This window comes from Bos javanicus, chromosome 6 (genome assembly GCF_032452875.1).
Source record: "Bos javanicus breed banteng chromosome 6, ARS-OSU_banteng_1.0, whole genome shotgun sequence".
In the NCBI taxonomy this organism is placed as follows: domain Eukaryota; kingdom Metazoa; phylum Chordata; class Mammalia; order Artiodactyla; family Bovidae; genus Bos; species Bos javanicus.
In genome coordinates, this window is record NC_083873.1 from 101,879,978 (window position 1) to 101,907,535 (window position 27,558).

The window sequence follows — 27,558 nt, forward strand, 5'->3', positions numbered from 1 at the left end:
CTCCTCTGTCCATGGGATTCTCCAGGCAAGAATACTGGAGTGGGTTGCCATTTCCTTCTCCAATTATGTTGAGATATGTTTCCTTTTCCCTGGTGGCTCAGATGGTAAAGCGTCTGTCTACAATGCGGGAGACCCGGGTTCGATACCTGGGTCAGGAAGATCCCTTGGAGAAGGAAATGGCAGCCCATTCCAGTACTATTGCCTGGAAAATCCCATGGACAGAGGAGCCTGGTAGGCTACAGTCCATGGGGTCGCAAAGAATCGGACAAGACTGAACGACTCCACTCCACTTAAGTTTCCTCTATTCCCACTTTCTGGAGAGATTTTATCTTAAATGGGTATTGAATTTTGTTAAAAACTTTCTGTATCTGTTGAGATGATCATATGGTTTTTTATTCTTCAGTTTGTTAATGTATTACACTGATTGATTCACAGATATTAAAGAATCTTTGCATACCTGCAGTTAATTGTATTTAATCGTGGTGTACAATTTTTTTAACATGTTGTTGGATTTGGTTTGCCAGTATTTTGTTGAATATTTTTGCATCTGTGTTCATCAGTGATACTGGCCTGTAGTTTTCTTTTTTGGTGGTATCTTTTTCTGATTTAGGTAACAGGATGATGGTGGGCTTATAGAATGAGCTCGGGAGTCTTCCTCTGCAGTTTTTTGGAAGAGTTTCAGAAGTATAGATGTTAACTCTTCTTGAAATGTTTAATAGAATTTGCCTGTGATGTCCTCTTGTCCTGGACTTTTGCTTTTTGGAAGTTTCTAATTACTGTTTCAATTTCAGTACTTGTTACTGGTCTGTTCATTTTCTATTTCTTGCTGGTTCAGTCTTAGAAAGTTGTGTCTCTCTACGAATTTGTTCATTTCTTTTTGGTCCACTTTATTGGACTAGTTGTTTATGATCCTTTGTATTTCTGTGGTATCAGTTGCAACTTCTTTTTCATACCTAATTTTATTTATTTGAATCCTCTCCCCGTCCTTTTTTTTTTTTTTTTTTGGTTCCAGTGAATCTTAAATGATTTAATCACAAAGCTTTACTACTAGTGAAAGTGAAGTTGCTAAGTCGTGTCCGACTCTTTGCGTCCCCATGGACTGTAGCCTACCAGGCTTCTCCATCTATAGGATTTTCCAGGCAAGAATACTGGAGTGGGTTACCACTTCCTTCTCCAGGAGATCTTCCCGACTCAGGGATTGAACCTGGGTCTCCCACATCGTAGGCAGACGCTTCTGTCTGAGCCACCAGGAACGTCCTAAAATATAGGGGATTTATTCTAAACTGTGTATTTTTCTGTTTGTGCATTGTTACACCAGATCATTGACTTAACACTGTGTGTCTTTTTTTAATGCACATGTGAGCTGAGTTTATGAGTGAATTCTGTGTGATAGAATGACTACATCAGATCCTTCAGAGTTTGAAACAGTGGACTCTGCATAGATTTTTGCCAAGTACTGTAATAGAACATGTGTGTGTGTGCTCAGTTGCTCAGTCATGTCTGACTCTGTGACCCCATGGACTGTCGCCTGCCAAGTTCCTCTGTCCATGGAATTTTTCAGGCAAGAATACTGGGACGGGTTGCCATTGGATCTTCCAGAGCCAAGGATCATACCTGCATCTCTTGTGTCCCCTGCATTGGCAGAGGACTTCTTTACTGCTGAGCAACCGGGAAAGCTCATAATATGTGCTTAAATAGACCAAAGGATTTTTCAGGTCAAAATGGTTTCATTGTTGTTCTGAGTTTTTAGATGATTTCCTGATACTTTGAGTTCTTTTGCCTTATCATGTTTGTTACCCAGTTACGATCATTTCTCTAATTTTATACTGTAATTGGAGGGCCAAAAAATGAAATGAAGTGGACAATCTAAAGGAAATGAGAAGATCCCTCAGTGCAGGGAAAATATGTAGATATGTCTTAGATTAAAGGCACATCAGAAAGAAGTGCTAAGATGTTTCTTTGCATATCAGATTTCTGCTTATTTCTAAGTTTGCCTCTAACTGCATAATATTTTGAGTAAGCAGCTTTTTCTGTGGAATGTTGGTGAAAGCCTTTAAATAGAATCGTTTGAGCACTGAAATCGGTTCACGTCAGGTTTACTCTTTCATAACAACAGCATTCTTGAGGACAGTCATCACACAACTAAAACATTAGGGAACACTAAATTACAAGCTTCTGGAATCCTGTTTTTAAATCTTCTTTTGTTAGCATTCTTTGAGGGATTTTGAATACATTTGCCTTAAATTCTTTCTCTGTTAGTTAGACAAGGAGGGTGAATTAGACAGATTTCAGCCAGGACTCTGAGTTTCCTCACACGAAGGTTTGCATAACCCTTTAAATTATTAAAAAATATATTTTGTGGTCTGTTTTCTAAAGAACGTGGTGCTTAAATGTTGTGTGTGTGTTTTGGGAATTTGACAACAGTGTAGTTTGTTGTCACAGCTGCTTCAACTTTATTACCAGACATTTAAAAGCTGCACTTGAGAGCAGTGATAATATTTGTGTCATTTCTTTGTATGTGTGTTTTTTAACAAGTAAAACTATGACCCACCTTGGTAATTGTGTTTCTCACTGTTCTCTACCATTCCTCTGCTCCAGGTTCTTGCTGTTCCTTGTACAAATTTAATAATTTCCTGACCACATGCTTTTGCCTTGGCTGCCTCTTTTTGGAATCTCCCCCTTAGCCAAGGTCAAATTGTACTCATTTTAAAGGCACATACAAAAAAAAATTAATTCTCTCTTCATTGTTACTGAAGTAATTTCCTCTAAATCCTCTTTTATATTCTTTTCTCCCTTCTAGATACCTTATACTTACAATCTTATTTTTATTTTTTTAATACATTTTATGTTTCCAATAACACTATGGACTCTGTCAGCAATGGACGTGAATTCGAGCAAACTCCGGAAGATGGTGGAGGACAGAGGAGCCTGGCGTGCTGCAGTCTATGGGATCGCACTGTCGGACACAACTTAGTGACTAAACAACAACGACTATGAGCAAATGACTTGACGTTTTGCGAATATTATGTTTAGATATAAAAAGTGAAAGTGAAGTTGCTCAGTCATGTCCGACTCTTTGTGATCCCGTGGACTGTAGCCTACCAGGCTCCTCCATCCATGGGATTCTCCAAGCAAGAATCTGGAGATTCCACTGGATTCCACTGGAGAACCCACTGGAGTGGGTTGGCATTTCTTTCTCCAGGGGATCTTCGCAACCCAGGGAGTGAACCCGAGTCTCCTACACTGCAGGCAGTCGCTTTACCTTCTGAGCCATTTAGATATATAAACTACTTAAAATAATGGTATACTTTAGATGTTCAGTAAAAACGAACAAAAATTTATTGTTTAAAGCAAAAATTGAAAGATACATTTCTTGTCAGTGTAGTTTTTTTGACCTTCATTGTGCTGATAAGTGAATAAACAAACCTGTTAATTTCAAAGCTATAAGCAATTGTAGATAACTTTTACCTGCAGCAGTTTCTGTTGTGTGCCACCCTGTAAAGAAGAGGGTAGAATCAGTCTGTTGCCTGGGGCAGGGAGGAAGAGTGTGGTGGAGGTTTAGTCTCTAAGTCATGTCAAACTCTTTCAGTCCTATGGACTGTGACCCACTAGTCTTGTCTCCACATGAAATTTCTCAGGCAAGAACTGGAGTGGGTTGCCACGCCCTCCTCCAGGTGGTCCTCCTGACCCAGGGATCAAACCCACGTCTCTTGCAGTGCAGGCAGTCTCCTACATTGTAGGTAGATTCTTTTACCACTGAGCCACCAGAGGTCTGAATGGATACCAATGCCAAGAATGGCGGGACAGGACAGAGCATTTAGACTTTAGGATGGCACTCCTCCTTCTGTATTAGCTGTGATCCCTGATAATTTATAAATTCAAATGGCAATAAGTATACCAGAAATCATAATTCTGTCCCCAGATAAGGCTAACAGGAACTGGCACGAGAGTTGGAATTTGCTCAACTCCCTTTCTTAGGTTCGGGATTGGATGCTGGGCCCCTTGATAGAAAGACTATTAAATAAAAAATTAAAATGGTGAAGTGGAGCTTGACACTGATGCACAAAAGAATTAAAAGAGAGAGATTGTGATGCCATACTTGGTGTGGATGCCCCAGAAGAGAACAGCAAGCAGGAAGGAAAGACTGAGAAGGAGCAGCTGGTCTTAATGTTGGAGCAGCCCAACCACAATCCTTGTTCTTAATTTCTTTTCGATCTTAAAACTAACTTTTTGTTCCTCTCATCCAGTTACAGGGTTTTCAATACCATCTCTTAGGGCAATGACTCCCAAAATATATCTCCAGTTCAGATCTTTCTCCTAGACTTGAGATCCAACTGCGTACTTGACACCTCCATTTGCATATGTAACAGATATCTTCAACTTAATAGGTCCCAAAGTAAAGTTGAATCTCCCAGCCCTGCCTCAGCAACCTATGCTACTCCTATAGTCTCTTTACTCTCAGTTGATGACACACCATCCTTCCTGTTACTGAGACCAAAACCTTGAAGTCATTCTGATTCTCCTTTTTCTCACTCCACATCCAGTCTGTCAAGAAATTCTTGCTGTAAGTGTCTCTGAAATACACTCACGTTCTAACAGGTTCTCACTACCACTGTGGTTCCAGGCCATCGTCATCTTACACCAGGTATCAGTGCATTGCCTTCGGGATTGTTGTAGTGTTTGCCCCATTTGGGCTTTCCTGGTGGCTTCCCTGGTAAAGAATCAGCTTGCAATGTGGGAGACCCAGGTTCGATCCCTGGATCAGGAAGATCCCCCGGAGAAGGGAATGGCCGTTAGTTGCTAATTTGAAAAGAATTGATCATAGACTGTTTTATTATGTCTGTGACACACATGAAGTCTCAATATTATGAATAGCAACGTTTGGTAAAGAAAATATTGTTCTACCTGGTTTGAGTTCTCTGGCTGAATTTTGTGGTATTTGTGCATGAGATAGATACCCAAGAAGAAGCTTTAACAAGAAAATGTGTAAAGTGGCTGAGAAGCAACAGTATACCTAGGCTTAACAGCTCTGATGATTCATTGAAACTTATTTTGCCATGAGAATTGAGAGTCTTGTTCTTAGCAACCTGATGTGTGATTGAGTTGGAATATGAAGATCTGTAACTGGGCTTCAGGGCAACACAAGGTACACTGAGTGAATAAAGATGCATTCAAACACTTTTCTCTTCCTTGACACAATTATTAAAGACATGTTTCAAATTCATAAGAATGCAGGAGAGTGTGTAGTTGCCTTTTTAACCTTCAAAGGAGAAATAAAGTTTACTTTTTTTTTTTTTTAAGTTTACTTTTTTATCAACGTAAGTCAAATTCTGATGATTAGAATCTTGACCACAGGTAGAGGTTTAAAAGTCAAAAAAGATCAATGATTCTCTTCTAATAGAAGTTGGTTTTAGGAAAGTATACTTACTGTATATTTGATAAACTATTCCACAGACTTCTGTCAGTTTCTTATGACTTGAGTTAGACAGCAATATAACCCATTCAGATCAAACAATAGTGTCACTGTTTGTCAGAGGCCTTTTGTGACTTTCCTATAGAGGTATCTTGAGTCTGTAACTCAGTTTCATTTAGCAGTTACCTTAAAACCTAGATTAATTTCCTTTTGAAATGTGAGGTCAAAATAAAATTCCCTCTAATAAGTGTGTTTTATTGAGCCTAATGTATATAGTTTTACTTTTAGAGGAGGTCTGCTAAAATTAAAATCTAAGGATTTTTAAAAAACTACTCTTAAACTGAATTCTTAGGTGCAAATATAAACAAACATCTAAACAAAACAAAATGAACAACCTCATTGATTCCATTTGGTAGCATGGAAGCTGTCTGAAATTCTACTGAAATGATGAACAAATGGAAACTAGACAAATAAACATATTGATGCAAAAAAGAGATTTTCATTTTAGCTGGAAACTTTACTACTTCTAAATCTGATGAATTATCAAGGGAATTATTTTCTGTCCATTTCAGGGCTCAATACTATAAATCAGGGACTCAACCTGGGATCCATAAATGGGCTCTAAGGAGATCCATGAACACCTTTTGCTTATGGGGTTTTATATTTATGGACAGTTTCCTTGAAAGGGTTTCTTGATTATAGTTTTCACCAAATCCTCAAAGGAATCCATGATCCCTTCCCCTACCACCAACATGTAAGGACTATTGATTCTTATTCATATCTCTGTATCACTGTGATGGAGTATTTGAACCAGGTTCAGTCTTATGACTAGCAATGAACGTTCTCTAGTTTCTTAGATCTGCCATCTAGTCTAAGTTTGAAAGACTAAGCCAGATCCAGATCCATGGTTGTTGATAATGCTAACAGTAGTAGATGAATGATCCTTGTCTCTCTTTATAGCATGTTGCTTTAGTGTATGTAACTGCACGTATCTATGACTATGCTTGGATATTCATTTAAGTGATCTATAATTGCCTAATTTTAAACACCTTTTTTTTTTCCTTTTCATTCTGGGCGGTTACAAAGCAGTAAGCATAGCTGACCCTGCTGCTCTTGGCTTCATCATTTCTCCATGGTCTCTGCTGCTGCTGCCATCCGGCAGTGTGTCATTTACAGATGAAAATATTTCCAATCAGGATCTTCGTGCATTCACTGCACCAGAGGTTCTTCAGAGTCAGTCACTCACTTCTCTCTCCGATGTTGAAAAGGTAACATTAAGTCTTTTTTTTTTTTTTTGGCTTGATTTTGTTTTGGTGGGCGTCGGAAAAATAGACACTGAACTACCCTACATCAACCCTCTGAAAAACACTCATTGAATTTTAAATAATCATGAAATTACTTATAGTATATGGAATCTAAAAAATACAACAAACTAGTGAATAAAACAAAAAAGAAACAGACTCACAGATACAGAGAACAAGCTAGTGGTTACCAGTGTGGAGAGGGAAGTGGGGAGGGATAAGAAAAGGGGAGAGGAGGGAGAAGTACAAACTATTAGGTACAAAATGAGTTGTAAGGGTATACCGTACAGCATGGGGAATATAGCCAGATATTTATAGTAACTATAGGTGGAGCATACCTTGAAAATCTGTGAATCACTGTGTTGTACACTTATAGCATATGGTGTAGTATTATAGTATAAGTGAAAGCCGCTCAGTCGTGGCTCTTTGTGACCCCATGGACTATACAATCCATGGAATTCTCTAGACCAGGATACTGGAATGGGTAGCCTTCTTCTCCAGGGGATCTTCCCAACCAAGGGATCAAACCCAGGTCTCCCGTGCTGCAGGTGGATTCTTTACCAGCTGAGCCACCAGGGAAGCCCAAGAATACTGGAGTGGGCAATCTCTCCCTTCTCCAGGGGATCTTCCTGACCCAGGAATTGAACCGGGGTCTCCTGCATTGCAGGCAAATTCTTTACCAGTTGAGCTACCAGGAAAACCCCCTGCTATTACAGTATGCTTCAACTAAAAAACAAAATGACCGTGTATTCCAAGAAGTTCATATTTATTTTAAGAATTCGAAGTAATTTTATTAAAATGTATAGGTCTAAGAAAAAAAAACATGAAAAAAATATGAGCCTTTATTAATTCAAGGTTTAAAATACTTATTAAAAGCCTGCTATGTATAAAACACTGTACTTGTGAGGAAGATACAAAAATAACTAGAAGGTGGATCCTGATCAATGTATATAGACCAATAAAGTAAATACAAATAAATGATGTATAGAGGGATAGAGTTTAGAAGAGGAGCAATTTTCTGTTTAGAACGGTACGGCAGAGAAGGTAGCATTTGTGTTGGCGTATAGTGACTAGAATTTAGAAGTCCATCCTAAAGAAAATCAGTCCTGAATATTCATTGGAAGGACTGATGCTGAAGCTGAAACTCCAGTACTTTGGCCACCTGATGTGAAGAACTGACTCATTTGAAAAGAGCCTGATGCTGGGAAAGATTGAAGGTGGGAGGAGAAGGGGACGACAGAGGATGAGATGGCTGGATGGCATCACCGACTCAACGGACACAAGTTTGAGTAAACTCCAGGAGTTGGTGATGGACAGGGAGGCCTGGAGTGCTGCAGTCCATGGAGTCGCAAAGAGTCGGACACGACTGAGCGACTGAACTGAGAATTTAGAAAATTGAAAATAGGTAGGAATGGGGATTCCACTCAAGGTTGCTGTGCTGAGAGTAGGAGATTGTGCCCTCTGATGGGGAGTGTTTGGTCAGATTGATTAGGCTGGAGCATCCCCTCCGTGGAAGGCTGTGGTTAAAGGGAGACGACAGGTCAGAATGAAGAAGACAGTGAATACTAGAAACTTAAAACTGTCTTCTGGGATATATCTTTAGGAGAGTGATGTGATGTGATTTGTTACCTCCAAGTTTGATGAAAGTGGATAAACGAGATGAAAAACTATGTAGAAATCTAACTGGGGCATTTTAATAATCTGAGGGACAGAACTAAAAATTGTATAAGGCCTTGGGCATGTAAAGGTGGGGATGATGGGGTTATAGTAGAAGCAAAGCTGAAAGAGTTTCACAGTTGATTTGATGAAGCAATGAAGAAGGAAAAGTTTATGATAGGAATATCCAGTCTGAGGATAGCAGTGCCATTGATATTTGAAGATCTAATTTCATTGTCAAGGCTCTGAAAAGAAATTTTGGAATAAGTATGTGTATTTTGTGTAGCAAGCTGTGATAATTTTTATTTATTTTCGGCTTATCACGTGGCTTGTGAGATCTTAGTTCCCTGACTAGGGATTGAACCAAGGCCCTTGGCAAGGAAGGCACAGCGTCCAAACCACTGGAGCACCAGGGAATTCCCAAGCTGTGATAACATAGATAGGGAACTTTGGAGAATTCAAAATTGGCTATGGATATCATTTCTCATACATCAGTGCATGTAAGTGCAAAAACTAACTTAATAATTTCCTAGTAGTAACATTGTTAAATCAGAGTATGTGCATTTAAAATTTTGACATGTAGTTGACCCTTGAACAACTCTGATTTGAACTGCATGGACCCCCTCATGTGAATATTCTTCTCAATAGTAAATACTCCAGTACTACACGATCCTCAGTTGGTTGAATCTGCAGATGCAGAACCACTGATACAGAAAACCAAGCCTGCCTGTTACACAGATTTTCTAATGTGAGGAAGACATCTTGATTTGAGCCATTGGTTATATATCTGAAATAAGACTGACGAGAATTGGTAGAGAATCCAGTTTTATCTACCTTTTATATTCCGAGAGCTGCTTAAGAATTTGGGAAGGTACATGCAAAGCAACCAGTGAATAGAAACCATAGCTATGAAGTGGAGGTAATGCTGAAGGCATTAACCCTAAGAAATTTCCCATTATGTGCAAGGAGGTGTTTGCAAAGGACTTTGTTTAATACCCAGTATGTACAGTGTTGGTAGTTTTATATCATGAAGGCATTTATACTGGTAGTGTTTTATTAAACTGGATACCATATGTATAGCTGCTGGTAAGTCGCTTCAGTCATGTCCGACTCTGTGCGACCCCATAGACGGAAGCCCACCAGGCTCCCCCGACTCTGGGATTCTCCAGGCAAGAACACTGGAGTGGGTTGCCATTTCCTTCTCCAATGCATGAAAGTGAAAAGTGAAAGTGAAGTCGCTCAGTCATGTCCGACTCTTAGCAACCCCATGGACTACAGCCTACCAGGTTCCCCCATCCATGGGATTTTCCAGGCAAGAGTACTGGAGTGGGGTGCCATTGCCTTCTCCGTATGTATAGCTATGTATATTTAAATAGTGTGCATTCATTCTGTATACTCTGTGATTCCTTTAATAATAAGATTTTTAAAGATAGAGATTAATTGGAATATTAGAGATAGGCATGATGTGTGTGTAAATTATTTAACCCTTGAGATTTCTGAATCTTAACTGAGCTTCAGGATATCTACAAACCAATGAAATGATGTACTAAGTGTTGTGTGTCTGAGCACTTTAGGGGCAGGGGTGTCCTTCAAACTGGGTTATCAGTCTCTCAGGTGGGTCTGGTGACCCAAGGAAAACTGTAAGAATCACTGCAGTAGAGTCACAAGTGTCTTCGTTTTAAAAACTGCTGCTGAATTATAAGTAAGTTTTCTCTAGTTAAGAAAAAAATTTTGCACAAGTGTTTATGAATTCTTTCTGCAAGGTATTTAAAATCCACAATTGAAAAACTGCTGGATAGGTGCACGAGTGCTTTTCTGACTTGCCAAGGGCCTTCCCAGTTTGTCCTGCGATGCCAAAATACCCAGACAGTAAACCTCCCATGTACTTAGGTACAACTGTTAGATCCTGAGTTTGGGAAAGTGATTGAAGCCTCCCTATTATTAGGCTAGGTGTTCAGAATCAAGTGTTGGGGATGTGATGGGCATTGTTCCATTCCTACAAAGTTGCCAACTGTACTCTGACATCTTGAGAAAGAAGACGGTAAAAGCATTTCATAGTTTCCTGAGTTAAGGATATGCCATTTTTAACTTGTTCTCAACAAATGTTTGCTATTGATAGTATATGAAATTTTTTTTAAAATATATGATACTTAAAGCCTAGCTTATGAATAATATTGAATACTTAGTAAGATCTTGACCTGTGAAAATGTTTCCTTCATTCAATGAAACTTGTTTTGTAAACTACATATACAGTTATATGAAAAAAAGTTTACCTTACCACGACACTTTGCATTTATTTGCCCTAAAATTTTACTTTTCCAGATAGCATGCCCATTTATTTAAATAACTAGACAAGATTATATAGGTCACACGAAGCTTTTTGATTCTCTGGTTTTCCCTTCAGTGAGTAATTGTTTACTTCCTGCTTGCTTGGCACATGATTAATTTGGCAATTCTTTTGAAATCATTTTGTTAGGACTAGAACCTGAATCAAATTCTTGTTTTGTTTTCTCTTCAAGATTATTGGACATACACCAGGGATTTGAACTATATCCCTGGTGAACTAAAGGGATCTTAGGTTAAGTGTTTATTTTCACTAACTTACAGTGTAAGTAGCAGTAATTGTGTTTCTTGCTACTGCTAAGTTGCTTCAGTCATGTCCGACTCTGTGCAATCCCATAGATGGCAGCCCACCAGGCTCCCCTGTCCCTGGGATTCTCCAGGCAAGAACACTGGAGTGGGTTGCCATTTCCTTCTCCAGTGCATGAAAGTGAAAAGTGAAAGTGAAGTCGCTCAGTCATGTCTGATTCTTAGCGACCCCATGGACTGCAGCCCACCAGGCTCCTCCGTCCATGGGATTTTCCGGGCAAGAGTACTGGAGTGGGGTGCCATTGCCTTCTCTGAATTGTGCTTCCTACCAGACAGTAAAGAATCTGCCTGCAATGCAGGACACGCAGGAGATCTGGGTTGGATCCTGGGGTTGGGAAAATCCCCTGGAGAAGGGAATAGCTACCCACTTCAGTATTTTTGCCTGGAGAATTCCACGGACAAAGGAGCCTGGCGGGCTACAGTCCACTGGGTTGCAAAGAGTCAGACACAACTGAGCTACTAGCACTTTCACCATATCTATACTTCTTAAAATCAAGAGTCATCTTTAGAAGGATAATATGAGGGAACAGCAGAAACCTCAAATGAACTTGTTTTAAAGACCAAATGCCTTTAGCCACACTACCCTACATTTATTCTACATTAATTCTTACTAATCCACCCTCTCTCCCTTCCATTTGTTGCCATTTATCCATAAATTTGAAAGTATAGTTATTACACACAGGCATTTGAAGAAACTCCAGGGCGGTCTAGTTCTAGAGTCCAACATTTAATGACAGAATTAAATTAAAAATTTAAATGCTAGGGTTATAGAGATATCATCTGGCACCCATTAGACTGACCACTATCCAGAGAACAAAAAATAGCACGTGTTTTTGAGAATAGAGAAGCTGGGACTTTCATTTACGTTTCTGGGACTGTAAATTGTGTAGTCATTATGAAAAACAGCATGGCGGCTTCTCGAAAAAGTTAAACATAGAACTGTTATGTGATACAGCATCTCACGTCTGGGTGTATGTCCAAAAGAACTCGAAGCAAGGTGTAACTGGCAGGTAGGGTGTAGAACAGTAGTTCTCACACTGTATCCTGCGTCAGAATTACCAGAGGGACTCGATAAAACACAGACTGCAGGGCTTACCTCCAGGACCTCTGATTCAGTAGGTCTGGGGCAGGGTCTGAGAACTTGTTTTTCTCCCAAATTCCCAGGGGATGCAGATGCTGCTGGTTGGGGAATAACTCTTTGAGAATCACTGGTATAGAGCTGAAAGCTAAATGCGATGATACTTGTTAAATGCTTAAAACAGTCCCCAGCATAGAGTAAGCACCCACTGAGTATTATCAGTTACTATTATATTAAGTGCAGTCCTAGGTCCTGGGATAAAATTATGGATAGGACAAAGTCGTTTCATTCAGAGTTCATATTCCAGCCCATTATAACTGTAAAGACAAAACAGATTTCTCTTTCCCATGGAATATATTGGCTCTTTCAACTCTGTGTGTGTGTGTGTGTTTTACTGTCACATTTTCACATCTTTATCTCTGATTCCTGCCTTTCCACAAGTCCACTTAATTGCCTAAATTTCTCAAGTCATCTTCCCAAGTCCAGCCATTCTATCCTCTCCTCTTCAGCCCTATTGCCAGGGCTATGGTAGGGTCCCCATTTCCTTTCTCTTGAACTTTTATCATAGTCTTCCAACTTAATTCTGCCTCTTGACTATTTGCCCAACTGCTGTCAGATTAACCCCTCTGATCATCTTTTTTTTTTCCTTCAAAAACCTTCTGCTTTTTTTACCCAGTTAAATACAGATTCCTTTGCAAAACCTAGGAAACCTCTCCAGAGTTTGATTCCAACCATATTTCAACTCCTCTCTTTCATATGCACAAGTTGTAATCAGTGATTATTAAAGAGATTCTATGCTTTGTGGCTTCCCTCTTTTGTATAACAGTGCCCTTCCCCATTTCTGCAAACTCACATCCTAAGTACCAACCATTCTTTCAATGACCATCTCTCGAGGACTTAGATATTCTATATTAGGCCATAGGTTTACAGAGATATGGAATAAGAAATAGTCTTTGCCCTCAAAGGGAAAATAGTAATGTAAGTATCAGTAATGGAGAGACAGACAAAAAGCAATTAATAATAATAATAATGAAAATACAAGGATAGTAGGTCTGTACAAAATAGTAAGAGAACACAGAAAGGGGACACATAACCTATGTTCAAGGCTCAGCTTAAACTGCCCCTGCTTTAAATTTCTTCCCTAATCAGAAGTAAGCTTGTCTTTTTTGGATTTCGCTAAGAGTCAGACACGACTAAGCGACTTCACTTTCACTTTTCACTTTCATGCATTGGAGAAGGAAATGGCAGCCCACTCCAGTGTTCTTGCCTGGAGAATCCCAGGGACGGTGAAGCCTGGTGGGCTGCTGTCTTTGGGGTCACACAGAGTCGGACACGACTGAAGCGACAGCAGCAGCAGCAGTACAAATTTACCACTTCTTTGTTTGATTCATACGTATATATTCTCTCTATATATATCTATATATATATCTCATATTTGGATATTTATTAAACAGGAGTCTCCAGAGAAACCAGATCAGTAGGGTGTGTGTGTGTGTGTGTGAAGAGAGACTTATTAGCTCGTGTGATCATGGATACTGACAAGTCCCAAGATCTGTAAGATGAGCTGGCAAGCTGGAGACCAGGAGATCAACATTGTAGTTCTGGTCTGAGAACCAGGAGAACCAAGGGTGTAGTTCCACTCTGAAGGCCAGAAGGCTCGGGGCCCAGGAAGAGCTGATATTTTGGATCAAGTCCAAAGGCAATAAAAAGCTGATGTCCTAGTTTGAAGACAGTCAGGCAGAAAGAATTCTTTCTTACCTGGGGGTGGGTAAACCATTTTGTCCTACACAGGCCTTCCAGTGATTGGATGAGGACAACCCATACTGGGGAGAGCAGTCTGTCTTGCCCACTTTACCAATTTAAATGGCACTTTCATCCAAAACGCTCTCCCAGAAATACCCAGAATAGGGTTTGATCAAATATCTAGGCATCCAGTCAAATCGACACATAAAACTAACCATTATAGTGTATGTATATTTAGATGATCAGCAAATGTATTAAGTTTATAATCTATTTTTTAAATGTTATTAATCTTTTATAGTCTTATATGTTATTAAAGTAATTCAATTCACATACTGACAAGTAAATATAATAAAGGATCTTAAACTACTACCAGTATCTCAAAGAACCACAAATCAGAATTAATATATTAAGAGACATATATTTGAGTATGCAGTTCATCATTTTTGCTAAAGGTATGAAAATGTTTTTCACATGTGAGGCTCTTTGAAAAGGTGTTTCCATATGAGGTTCCTTGAATTCTAAACAGAAATGTGATACAAATAGTCTGCAACATGTTGCCTTGAACTTCATGCACATTTAATTCAGTTCACCAGGCATGTATTGAATATCTACTATGTACAAGTTGTGTCAGTTGCTAAGAGGGATATTAAGATGTATAAAAAACGAGGCTCCCTCAAGGAAGACAAACAAGCAAACATCCTAACTATGTTGCAGGTAGTATTAGTTAACTGTTTCATTAGAGATACAAATGAAATGAAAACTGTATCATATAAGAGAGAATGCTTTGTACAGTTGGGAAAAGATTTATATAGCATTCATAATAGATAACAACATCTTTGGGCTATCAATAATGGGTAGAACTTTTATTGACAGATGAGGAAAGAAATTCTTGGTAGGAGGAACAGTTCAAAAAAAGCTGGGAAAGAGAAAGATTGGTTTGCCAGCAGAGAATTATCTTTTAGTTTTGAAGTGTTTAGGTGTGATAGAGAAAGGAATGAGAAGAGAAGGAAGACTGAAAAATCTGTTTGGAAAATGGAGATGGAGGCAAGTCAGAGTGAGCCTGGTGTATCATAAAGAATTTGGGATTTTGAACATTGGGAGCCATGAAAATATTTAAAAAGAGGAACAAACTTTTTCTAATCTGTAATTTAAATGCTGTGAGATTCTAAGGATATCCAGTTTTATATGGATTTATCTCACGTATATCTAAAGAGGTTTGAGACAGTTTGTATAATTAAAAATAGAGATGGAAAAATGACAGCAAAATGGAAAAAAAAGAAAAGACACTGAAGATGACATTGCAGTAAGATGGCTACAAACAAAATGTTTGTGGTAAGATTATTCAATACTGGGAGAGCTGGCTGAACGTTTAGCTTTGAATCTCTTAACGAGAGCTGGAAAATGATTACTTAGAAGGATTAACTGTCCACTCTTTAGGTCGATAATCTTGCTTCCTGTTTCACCAGGGGGAAAAAAGTAGAAGTAACCAGGAGACTTCTCCCAAGATCCCATGACCAGATTACCCACATAAATTTTCATATTCTTTGCTTCCCTGCTTTGTAAGAACTGGCTGTGCTCCTCTGTGAAGCCAACTCCTTCATCTGTGTGTTAGCCTCCACTTCCTCCTGCTTACTCATCAGTGTTCTCCCAGCTGTCTCCTCTCTCCTGCAATTCCAGTTTTCCCTGTTCTATCCATACTATCAGCATAAAACTATGTTGTCATTTTTCCAATCTTTAAGAAGCAAACAGACAATGAAAAAGGAACCTTTTCTGACCCAGCTTTTTTTTTCCATGTGCTACTACCCCATCCATTCTTGGTAAGAAAAGTGCTAATCAAACTGTAATGAGATTTTTTTTCTCTTTTCAGTTCAGCAAACAGCTTCATAACACATTCTATGGATAAGGCTTGTGGAAAAAAAGTCTCATATGTTGCTGTGGAAATGCAAAAGGATAAAACGTTGTGGGGGGAAATCAGACAAAAATGTATCAAAACTACAGATGATTTGCTCTTTTATTCATAATGTAAGAGAGTCAATTTAAGAGGAATACTTGCATGTACAAAAAGACATTTCCAAAACTGTTTACTAAAACTTTATTTATGATAGCAAAAGTTTAGGAAATTTCTAATTGCCAATTAGTGACAGATCAGTTAAGTAAACAATACAGTAACCACAAAATATAGTTCTATGCAGCAGTGAAGAGTTAAGAGGTTCGAAGCTAAAGAGATTCAGTGCCATCTCTAAACAGTCATAACCTGTCTTGTTATATTAAAACTGCAAGGTGTTGAGTAATTTTTTAAAATTTCTGACCTTTTGTAAAAGAAATGGAAAGTCAGAGTTTTTATTCATATTCTCTTGAGTTTGCATAAAGAAACTTTAAATAAGAAATGGGGGAGAATGGATACATGTAAGGTATGGCTGAGTCCCTTAGCCGTTCACCTGAAACCATCACTGCATGTTAATTGGTTAACCTCAATACAAAATAAAAAGTTTAGAGTTAAGAAAAAAAAAAGGACTGATAAAAATGATTACTCATAGCAGACAGACTGAGGAGTTGGAAAGTAAAATCTGTTCTGATCATTTACAGTCTTATTTTCTGTTTTAAGCTCTCACATACATTTTTAATTTAAATTTATTTATTTTTAATTGGAGGATAATTGCTTTGCAATACTGTGTTGGTTTCTGCCATACATTAGCATGAATCAGCCATAGGTCCCCTCTCTCTTAAACCTCCCTGCCACCTCCCACCCCATCCCACCCCTAGAGGTTGTCACAGAGCACCAGATTTGAGCTCCCTGCGTCATACAGCAAATTCCCACTAACTCTCTGTTTTACATAAGCTCTCACATTCTTTTATGCAAAATATGAAATGATGGTTTTGTCAAATCACGTGTTACATTTTCTTTGGAGCAAGAAGTGATGAATATATAGTACTTGCTAGATTAACTTTTTACCATAAAATGATTTCTTTTTTTTAATTCTATTCCTAGATCCATATTTATTCTCTCGGAATGACATTGTACTGGGGAGCTGATCATGAAGTGCCTCAGAGCCAAGTAAGTCAAGCCATCACATGTGTACAATATTATACTTTTTAAGAAGCTCTTCTGTGCATTCAGGTGTTCTGCAGTGTACTGTCAGGCACACCAGCGTTTCTATACTGGTTGTTCACATTAATAATGTCTTCTCTCAGAATGAAGTAATAAAGTACTAAAGAAATTATTTTTCTGAGAATGTTCTTAGAAATATAGAAGTCATCAGAGGATGGTATGGCAACCCACTTCAGTTTCCTTGCCTGGAGAATCCCCATGGACAGTGGAGCCTGGCGGGTTTTCCAGGCAAGAGTACTGGAGTGGGGTGCCAATGCCTTCTCCGTGTATACATGTATATGCATATATATAAACTGCTTACCAAAACCCTTGGTTAATCAAAACATTCCATTTCTTAAGCATACCAAAAAAACCCCAGTTTTTTTTTTTTTATAATAACTCCTATTCTTAGGAGATATATGTTAACCGTCCTTCGCTAATACAGTTTTTATGTTACGAAAAGGTAAAATGCACTCAAACATTTATGCTACTACATAAGGAATTCACTTCCTCCAAGTATTTGAAGTGTATTTATTTGGTATGGTTCCTGTGACTCTGAAAATGGTTTGTCTCCCATTCGTTCAATTTACCTTAGCTGATCAACGTGACCTTTCCTTTCTTTGTCCTTAGCCTATCAAGCTTGGAGATCATCTCAACAGCATCCTACTTGGAATGTGCGAGGACGTGGTTTATGCTCGGGTCTCTGTCCGGACTGTCCTGGATGCTTGCAGTGCCCACATCAGGAATAGCAATTGTGCGCCTTCATTTTCCTACGTGAAGCAGTTGGTAAAACTGGTTCTGGGAAGTCTTTCTGGGGTAAGCCACAGTTCCAACTGGTGCATATAGTCATACTTTAAACTTCAGTAGCATTTCACAGGATTTTCTTTAAATATGGATAGCATTGCTCCATGGAGACTAGGAACAGGAGGCTGAATTTCTTTCAAACATTAGTTGTTTATTTGCAACAGTACTTAAAATAGAAGCCCACTGCAATAATTTAGTCTTACAAATTTTATGAGAATTTGTCTTTTTTAATTTTTGAAAATTAAAAAAATTTTTTAATTCGAGGATGATTGCTTTACAGTGTTGTATTGGTTTCTGTAGTACAACAGCGCAAATCAGTCATAACTATATATATACACACATATATATAGTTATAGGGAGGGAATATGTATGTATATGTACATATACATATTCCTTCCCTCTTGAGCCTCCCTCCCACACACCCCACTAACCTATCCCACCCCTCTAGTTCATCACAGAGCACTAGGCTGGATTCCCCGTGTTATGTAACTATAATACTAGCTATCTGTTTTATACAAGGTAGTGTATATAATGCCAGTGCTCTTTCTCAATTGATCCCACCCTGTCTTTCCCCTGTGGTATCCATAAGTCCTTTCTCTACGTCTGTGCCTTTATTCCTGTCCCACAAATAGTTTCATCAGCACCGTTTTTCTAGCTTCTGTATATGTATGTTAATATACAGTATTTGTTTTTCTCTTTCTGTCTTTCTCCACTCTGTATAACAAGCTATAGGTTCATCCACCCTAGTTCAACTGATTCACGTTTGTTCCTTTTTATGGCTGAGTAATATCCCATTGTATAATATACCGTAACTTCTTTAACCATTCATCTGTTTATGGACATCTAATTTGCTTCCAGGTTCTGGCTATTGTGAATAGGGCTGCAGTGAACACTAGGGTACATGTGTCTTTTTGAATAGTCTTTTTTTTAGAACTTTATTCTAGAAAGTAGTATAGAATCACAGCATGTTAAAGCTAAAAATGTCTTCTTGCCTCTTTTCTTTCATTTTTTCCTATGGAGCTTTCAGTAAGTGAGTTTATCTACTGTGAAAGCCATATGGACATGCAGAATGGGTTTTAGAGTCATTTACATGCATTTTCAATTGCTTTAGACCTCTTTCTTGTCTACTTAGTCTGGACCTCTTAAGTATTTCTACACCCTCCCCGCCTTATTTGCACATTGGCTTCTGGTGTGTGAGGGGGATACATGCTTGCATCCCTACCAGATTAGTCCAAAACTGGGACTACCTTTATTTTCTCGCTTGTCTTAGATATGAAGAATCCGAAGACTAACAGTCTGTATATGTAATAATCCCTCCATTGTATTTCTCAAGCTGTATTCTATCCTATTTGCCATAGATTGGCCATCCTTTGTTGTTGTTTTTTAAGGAAATTCTTTTCTCTCTCTTTTTAAAATAATTTTTGTTTATTTATATATTTATTTTTGGCTGTGATGGCTCTTTGTTGCCATTCAGGCTTTTCTCTAGTTGTGGCAAGCAGCGGCCACTCTCTAATTGTGGTGCACAGGTTTCTCATCGCGATGGCTTCCCGTGTTGCTGAGCACGGGCTCTGGGACATGTGGGTTTCAGTGGTTGCAGTTCCCGGGCTCTCGAGTGCAGGCTCAGCAATTGTGGCTCAGGGGTTTAGTTGTTCCACGGCATGTGGATCAGGGATCAAACCCACGTCCCCTGCATTGTCAGGTGGATTCTCGACCACTGAGCCATCAGGGAAGCCTTCTTTTGATTTTTGGTATTTGATCTAGATTTGACCTTCGTCTGCTCTTGCCCCTTACATTATGGTACCTTGAGTTCCTCTCTTTTATGCGACTTTGGATAGACTTGTCACTGTCACACAGTGTTCTTGCTGGCTTCCTCTTAATTTCTCATCCCTAGGGATTTAGTTCTGCTAACCTTAACCAAGATGTTGTATGGCTGGCAAGGATATATCCAAATTCCACATGCTTTGCCAGTTGATAGGTTCATAAAGTCTTCTAGGCAAATGGTTTATAAAGTAGACTCCAAGGAGCCTTTGCAATTCTGTAGTGAGAGGAATTGGGGTAGTAGAGGCTAAGTGAAGAGGGTTCTTGGCCATGTATTTCCCCTTCTTAACTAGGGCTGATTTATTTGTATTTCTATGTGTAACTTTTGTTTTTCCAAAACAAAGATAAAGATACTAAAAACTTAGGAAAGCCCTCTATCCCAAAGGTCCCCAGCCTTTTTGGCACCAGATTTTGTGGAAGACAGGTTTTTCCACAGACTCAGGCAGTGGGGAGAGTGATGGTTTGGGGATGATTCAAGTGCGCTACACTTATTGTGCACTTTATTTCTATTATTATTGCATCAGCTCCACCTCAGATCATCAGGCATTCAGATCAGATCAGATCAGTCGCTCAGTCGTGTCCGACTCTTTGTGACCCCATGAATCGCAGCACGCCAGGCCTCCCTGTCCCTCACCAACTCCCAGAGTTCATCCAGACTCATGTCCATAGAGTCAGTGATGCCCAGCCATCTCATCCTCTGTCATCCCCTTCTCCTCCTGCCCCCAATCCCTCCCAGCATCAGAGTCTTTTCCAATGAGTCAGCTCTTCGCATGAGGTGGTCAAAGTACTGGAGTTTCAGCTTTAGCATCATTCCTTCCAAAGAAATCCCAGGGCTGATCTCCTTCAGAATGGACTGGTTGGATCTCCTTGCAGTTCAAGGGACTCCCAAGAGTCTTCTCCAACACCACACTTCAAAAGCATCAATTCTTCGGTGCTTAGCCTTCTTCACAGTCCAACTCTCACATCCATACATGACCACAGGAAAAACCATAGCCTTGACTAGACGGACCTTTGTTGGCAAAGTAATGTCTCTGCTTTTGAATATGCTATCTAGGTTGGTCATAACTTTCCTTCCAAGGAGTAAGCGTCTTTTAATTTCATGGCCGCAGTCACCATCTGCAGTGATTTTGGAGCCCCAAAAATAAAGTCTGACACTGTTTCCACTGTTTCCCCATCTATTTCCCTTGAAGTGATGGGACCGGATGCCATGATCTTCGTTTTCTGAATGTTGAGCTTTAAGCCAACTTTTTCACTCTCCACTTTCACTTTCATCAAGAGGCTTTTTAGTTCCTCTTCACTTTCTGCCATAAGGGTGGTGTCATCTGCATATCTGAGGTTATTGATATTTCTCCCAGCAGTCTTGATTCCAGCTTGATTCCAGAGGTTGGGGACTACCACTCCATTCAGACCAAGCTATCCTACATATTTTGAAATACATTTTTGTTTAAAAAAATTTCTCTGTGTTCAAGTAGAGTTGAGGGAAAACTCTTTAAGGAATATAAAATGTATATTCACTGTAGAACTTCTCAGAGCCTTTAATATACTAGGTTGTATCACTAACCCTCAAGAGGGAAAGATACATAGGTGAAATATTTCCCAAACTTATTTGAGCCTTCTTTCACAGATCTTCTCATAATACTGATGTTCTTGTGAAAACTCCCTCTGAGGAATGATCTGCACTAACTCCTTCACTTTATAATTTACCTATTTCTATGTTTGCTTTGTTTTTTTTAAAAAACATTTTGAAGATTTTTGGGGTTTTTTTGGCTGTGCTGGGTCTTTGTTGCTGTGCGGGCTTTCTTCTAGTTGGGGCCAGTAGGGGGCCACTCTTCGTTGCGCTGTGAGGGCTTCTCATTGGGGTGCCTTCCTTTGTTGCGGAGCTCGGGCTCTAGGCACGAAGGCTCAGTGGTTGTGGCGCATGGGCTTAGTCGCCCCAGAGCATGTGGGATCTGCCCAGACCAGGAATGGAACCCATGTCTCCTGTATTGATAGGTGGATTCCCATCCATTGGACCCCCAGGGGCATCCTATATATATTTCTTAAAGAAATTGAGACTCACAAAGCTTATGTGACTTCCGTTTCCTATTAATCAGTCAGGAATTTAACAGCTATCAGAGTTTGAGGGGAAAGGATACAAGTAATGACTGAGTTGAAAAAGAGAGCGTTAAACTAGATCCCAGAGACTGGATAGAAAGAAAGGGTAATCCAGGCAGAGGGAAGTAAACTTGGATCAGTCCCCTGAGATGGGAAAGAGCAGAATGTTCAACGAACAACGATAAGTCTGACACAGGATGTGCTGTGGGACTTTTTAGTGGGAGAGAAGCATAGAAAGGTCAGTTGGAGTCAGCAGGGAGAGAGCTCGCCTTTCCAGAGGCAGATTTCAAAGTAGAAATAATAACACTCCCCCCATCCATTGCTCTTGAGAGTCTCCTGGATATCCAGACAAGTAACTCTCATAGCTACCATTTTTAAATGTTGAGTTTGTTTTGTGCTGAATGACTTATGTGTTTTTTTCACCTTTATTCACCAAAATAGCCCCAGGTTATTAGCATGAAACCAAGGCTCAAATAGATGAAATAACTTGCCGTGGCCACATGCATGGTAAATGACAGAGACACAATCGGAATCTGGATCTCTCTGACCCTGAAGCCCATGCTGTTAGCCAGCACGCCCCTCTGAGACTATCATTCTCCCCAGTAGCTGATAGAAAGACTTAGTCTTTCATCCAGTGTGAAATTCACTACAAGTGTCCATAATCCTAACTCACTTAAAATTAATTAGCCTGGAGTAAAAGTCAGTGGGCCAGCTTACTTGTCAGCATTCCTCCACTGATTTAATCTTATAACGTGTTTGAATGCAGTTTTACTTACCTGTAAGATAGTAGTAATAGTGCATACCATCCACCCATATTAGTGAGTAGTTGTAAAGACAATTATTTCAATATTGATGAGCTGCTTCAAGGTCCTTAGAAATTTGCTATTTCTCCCTTTATTGTAATGTGAAATTAATAATATATACCACTTGAGGGTTTTTTGATAGTTAAATGACATTAAGTATGTAAAGCCCCAAAGGTGGTACCTGCCTTATAGTAATTGCTCAGTAAATGTCAACTGTTATTAATAGTAGTGTTCATGCAGGAATACCCAAAGATGATACAGGATATTTTCTCTTCTGTTACTGATAATATAGTACAATGTGAACTAATATATAATTGAAACAATACCATCGTTTCAGAAATATTTCCATTTAAGTCTTCTTATAGGTAGGAAGCATAATGCCTTCAATATACTACCTTAAATGGATTTTTAATTCATATTTAAACAAGTTCCACTCATGGAGAAATAATAAAATGTATTAAATGTGTATAAACAGATAAGTCTGCATGCTCCTGGTGCCAGAGTTAAGTAATTTTTCTTTACCATTCTCTCTTCTTACATTTATTTCTTGAAGTTTCTATTCTAATTGATCATCTGAATAAACTCAGTAGTAGTCTTAACATTTCACCCCTTGTAATATGGAATTTGATCTAATTTGACATGCTTTATTTTAAACAGGTACCCTCGGTTGAAGTTATTAAAGTTTAAGACTACTTAAACTTTAGTTCTAAAAGAGTCTCAAAAGAGCATTGATTTAAATTTAATTGTTATCCCTCAATATATCCATTTAGTTTAAAGCGTATTTCAAATGTAACTTCTGGCAGGCAAAATCTAGAAAATTATTTTCAAAAATAATGTAAATCAGCACTCTCAATTCATAGTTACAAGCAGGAGAAAGCTTTATTGTACCAGAATTAATGTGGTTTTAAAATTTTAATCACACTTGAGAGATGAAAGTAGTTTGGGGAAAAAAGAATACATGGAGTTTATTGCTTTGAAATGGAACTCATTTTAACTAACTTTGTTCCCTAGTTAGCAGATTAGGCTTTGATAGATGTTTCTTGGCTTGTATTTCCTGAAGATGAATTGGCCAGAATTAAGCTACATAAATCTTATCCAAATATATATTAACAATAGCATATGTGCAGTGTTTTTACTCAAATACTACAGCTTCCAAAAACTATCTAGTTGGTGTCATTCTGTAGACACTTACCTTGAACAGAAGGGAGATTCTGTAGTCAAACTTGACTTTTGATTACCTGTGTACAGACGGATCAGCTTTCCCGTAGCAGCGAGCAAAAGCCTGATCGAAGCCAGGCTATCCGAGACCGATTGAGAGGAAAAGGATTACCAACAGGTAAGAGTGTGTTAACAGAAAATTTTTAGACTTTAAATTTGTTACTATTTCCTTTACAAAATCTTAGTTAACCTAGCGTGAAAATCTGGTACTTATGATCATAATCATAAGTGTGCAAAGTGGAGGCATTGAACAGGTAGGAACACTGGATGTATTAATATATAAATCCTTGATCATTTTGCAGAAAATGTTAATACAGTCAGGACACCCACAGTATATCATTTCTTTCCCAATATTGTTATTATAGCAATAATATCTTTATTTACTTTATCATGATATTTTTTATTAAAAATACATTTTAAAGGATGATAAAACACACAAATTTATGAACATAAATGTTACTAAAGCAAAAGTTTCAGAAAACAACATTATTTTTGTTGCATACTATTATTTTCTATTTTTCTTTTTTTAAATGCTAATCTCAACCCACTAAATTGATTTCATGACCAATGAGTTGACTTGCAGTTACCAAATACTTAGGTTATACAATGCTTAGTAAGTAAAAACTGATGAAGAGTGGTTTTGCTATTTGCCAACAGCATTAGATAATTGTAGGGTCTACATAGTTATTAAATTTATTTTTTTAAGGAAGTGAATACAAAATCAGATTCAAAACACATGAAGTAAAAGTGGAAAAAATAAATGTTTTTATATGAAAGTTTATTTTGCAGTGTTAAGTTTCAAGCGTGGTTTATTTATAAAGTGAAATTTTGTTTTTGCTGATTTTCTTTGTTCTCTTTACTTCTCATCAAGCAATATTAATAACCATGGTCATTTAAACATTAACAAAAATGTTTTGTGAGTGAAATATTTTGTCTTAAGTCTAGGAGCTGCGGTAAAGTAACTATAAATATTGCTTAAATATATTCTAATATAACATACTAATTGATATATTAAAAATTAAGATGTTTAACTATTTAATTAGATCATCAGAACTCAGCTATCTTAATTAAAACCTATGAGAAACTCTCATTGTGAAAACCAAAAACAGACATTTGATTATCTGGACTAGCGTTTTGCAGAATTCAGAACTCTCATGTCTGAGAAGGACAGATGTGCCCTAAACAAGTGTACTGGTTACTTTAAGTCAAGAAAAGCAATAAAATTGTTTCTAATGGGAGTTGGTAATGGACAGGGAGGCCTGGCGTGCTGCAGTCCATGGGGTCGCAAAGAGTCGGACACAACTGAGCGACTGGACTGAACGGAGTGATTCTGTCATAGTGCTGTCAGCTACGTGTCTGTTTTGGTGCTTTCATTTTACTTATTGTGAATAGGGATTTTTTTCTGAAAAGGCACCAAGCTGTCATATCATCAATATAATTAATTTACTTCGAGTTGCATAAAGTTCTGTTTCTAATACATAATTAGATTATGCATGGGTCAGGAAAGAAGGCAGACTTTAAATTTAAAAAATATCTTTAACCCTTTTTTCTGTTTTCTTACTATACTTACATCCTTAAATATATATATATAAAATATATATATACAATATAAATATTTATATAAATAAATAAAAATAAATAAATATTCCTCAAATATGTGTGTGTGTGTGTGTGTGTGTATAGATATATAGACACACCTTCCTCTCATAGGTAAAAGTTTTTGTGTTTTTTTTTTTGTCTTAAAGGACACGAGGATTTGAAATACAATGTGAACCTTGGTGCTAAAAATAGCAGCACTTTGTTAGTCCATCAGATTTTCAATCAGTCCCCTGTTTTGGAAATAAATGAGTCCTTTTTGAACGGACATGATGGATACTTTGATAAATGAACATTAAATTTAAAAGAAATGATTTATTTATTTATTATCTTTCTATTTCTTACTCCTTCCTTCTCTTACCTCCCTTTCTCCCCTGCTCCTTGCTTTCTTATTTCTCTTTTATGTACTTTCTCTTTTTGTAGTTCCCTATCATCTCCTGCTTCAAAGTGGCCATGTTATAAAATTGAAGTTTGTATGCTTGGTTGTTACTTGTTGATTTAGTGATTTTAATGCTATATTGTTGATGATTAGTTTTTAAAGATAGTTGTTTTTTTTTTTAACTAAAAGAAGCTTCGTTTCTTTAAGAATAAAAAATGTTCCTATAAATATGAAACCCCTCATTCTATCTATATGCATTATAAATTTATTGAGTCTAAAGAAAAAGATCACTCTGTTATATTTAGTTTATCAAATTTTGAAAACTAACAAATGTTAACATAATTTAGTTTATATTACTTTCAATGACTGAGTTTTATTTTTTCAGACATGAAGTATTACATAATATTTTAGAAGTAGCAATAGAGATTGAACTGAATCTATACCAACTCTACAATATACTTTTTTTTTCTGGTTATCTATTTTTTTAATTTTTATTTCATATTGGAGTATAGTTGATTTGTAATATGTTAGTTTCAGATGTACAGCAAAGTAATTCAAAGGTTTACATATACATGTATCCATTCTTTTTCAAATTCTTTGCCCATTTAGGTTATTCCCATTAGGTTAGATTAGAGAGTGTTGAGTAGAGTTCCATGTGCTGTACAGTAGGTCTTTGCTGGCTATTTGTTTTATTTATAACATATTTGGTTAGCCAAAATGTTCATTCAGGTTTTTCCACATTACAGAAAAACCTGAACAAACTTTTTGGCCAACCCAATACTTTAAATAGCCAGTTATTTACTTATCTTAGATAACTCAGTCGTGTCTGACTCTTTGTGACTCCATGGACTCTACAGTCCATGGATTTCTCCAGGCCAGAATACTGGAGTGGGTAGTCTTTCCCTTCTCCAGGGGATCTTCCCAACCCAGGGATTGAACCCAGGTCTCCTGCATTGCAGGCAGATTCTTTACCAGCTGAGCCACACTGTTTATGAAAGCCATATACAAAATTAAGTTTTCTAGACGTGTATATACTAGAGATGAGGAAAATCTACCAAATTAAGCACATTACTTTTTGTAGATGTTAAATAAATATTTGTTGATTTTGAGTTGATTTTCTCATGAGTATGAGAAAGATATAATAACGTCTATAATATAATTTTAATGGTTCCAAAAATAAATATATGAGACTCTTGATTATTTTTTTAGATAACTTATTTTAAACATTAAGTTGCATTCAAAATAAAAAGTAAACTATAGTTCACTATTTTGGCTATAACAACAAATATATCAGAAGTTTTAAACCAAATTATTAATGCCTTTTATTTATGATTTTGTTTTTATAATATTAAAACTTAGTATAATTGTCTAATAGTGCTTTAGAATTATTATGACTAATAGACTATTGGATGCAGATAATCTAGAATTGACTGTAATAACTTAAGAAAATTTACAGAGAAGTCTTTAAATAGCCTATCCATTGATTTTAATTCTCTTAATAATCCTGTCTGCTTATTAGAGAATAAAATGTCCCCAATATCAAAACTCAGGAGAATTTTTGTAAGGAATTACAGTTTGTCACACAGAATAAACCTGAATGAGTTCCTCTAACTTAGGGTAGAATTCGAGGTCCTTGTATTTAAAGAAACAGTAGCCCTTCTTTGGACTGTGTGTGTGCATGCTCAGTCGGGTCCAACTCTTGGCGACCCGATGGGCTGTAGCCTGCCAGGCTCCTCTGTCTGTGGAATTTTCCAGGCAAGAATACTAGAGGGAGTTTCCATCTCCTACTCCAGGGGATCTTCCCAACCCAGGGATCGAACCCTCTGGACTCTCCTGCATTGGCAGGTGGATTCTTTTACCACTGAGCCAGCTGCGATAGCCTTTGTTGGATCAACTATAATGGGAGAGGATTCCTCAG

The 27,558-nt window shown here is 37.9% G+C and overlaps 1 protein-coding gene across 9 annotated transcripts in view; it reads left to right on the top strand.

The window, feature by feature from the left end:
- Positions 1-27,558, top strand: part of PTPN13 (protein tyrosine phosphatase non-receptor type 13) — a 221,784-nt gene that overhangs the window by 68,228 nt on the left and 125,998 nt on the right. For 6 of the 9 annotated variants that reach the window (XM_061420709.1, XM_061420714.1, XM_061420712.1 and 3 more), the window contains exons 3-6: positions 6,500-6,681; positions 16,830-16,895; positions 17,559-17,744; positions 23,696-23,783. In XM_061420709.1, the coding sequence (XP_061276693.1) occupies positions 6,500-6,681; positions 16,830-16,895; positions 17,559-17,744; positions 23,696-23,783 (522 nt within the window). The remainder of the gene's footprint in view (positions 1-6,499; positions 6,682-16,829; positions 16,896-17,558; positions 17,745-23,695; positions 23,784-27,558) is intronic. The other 3 variants (XM_061420713.1, XM_061420711.1, XM_061420718.1) reach the window with 1 other exon arrangement.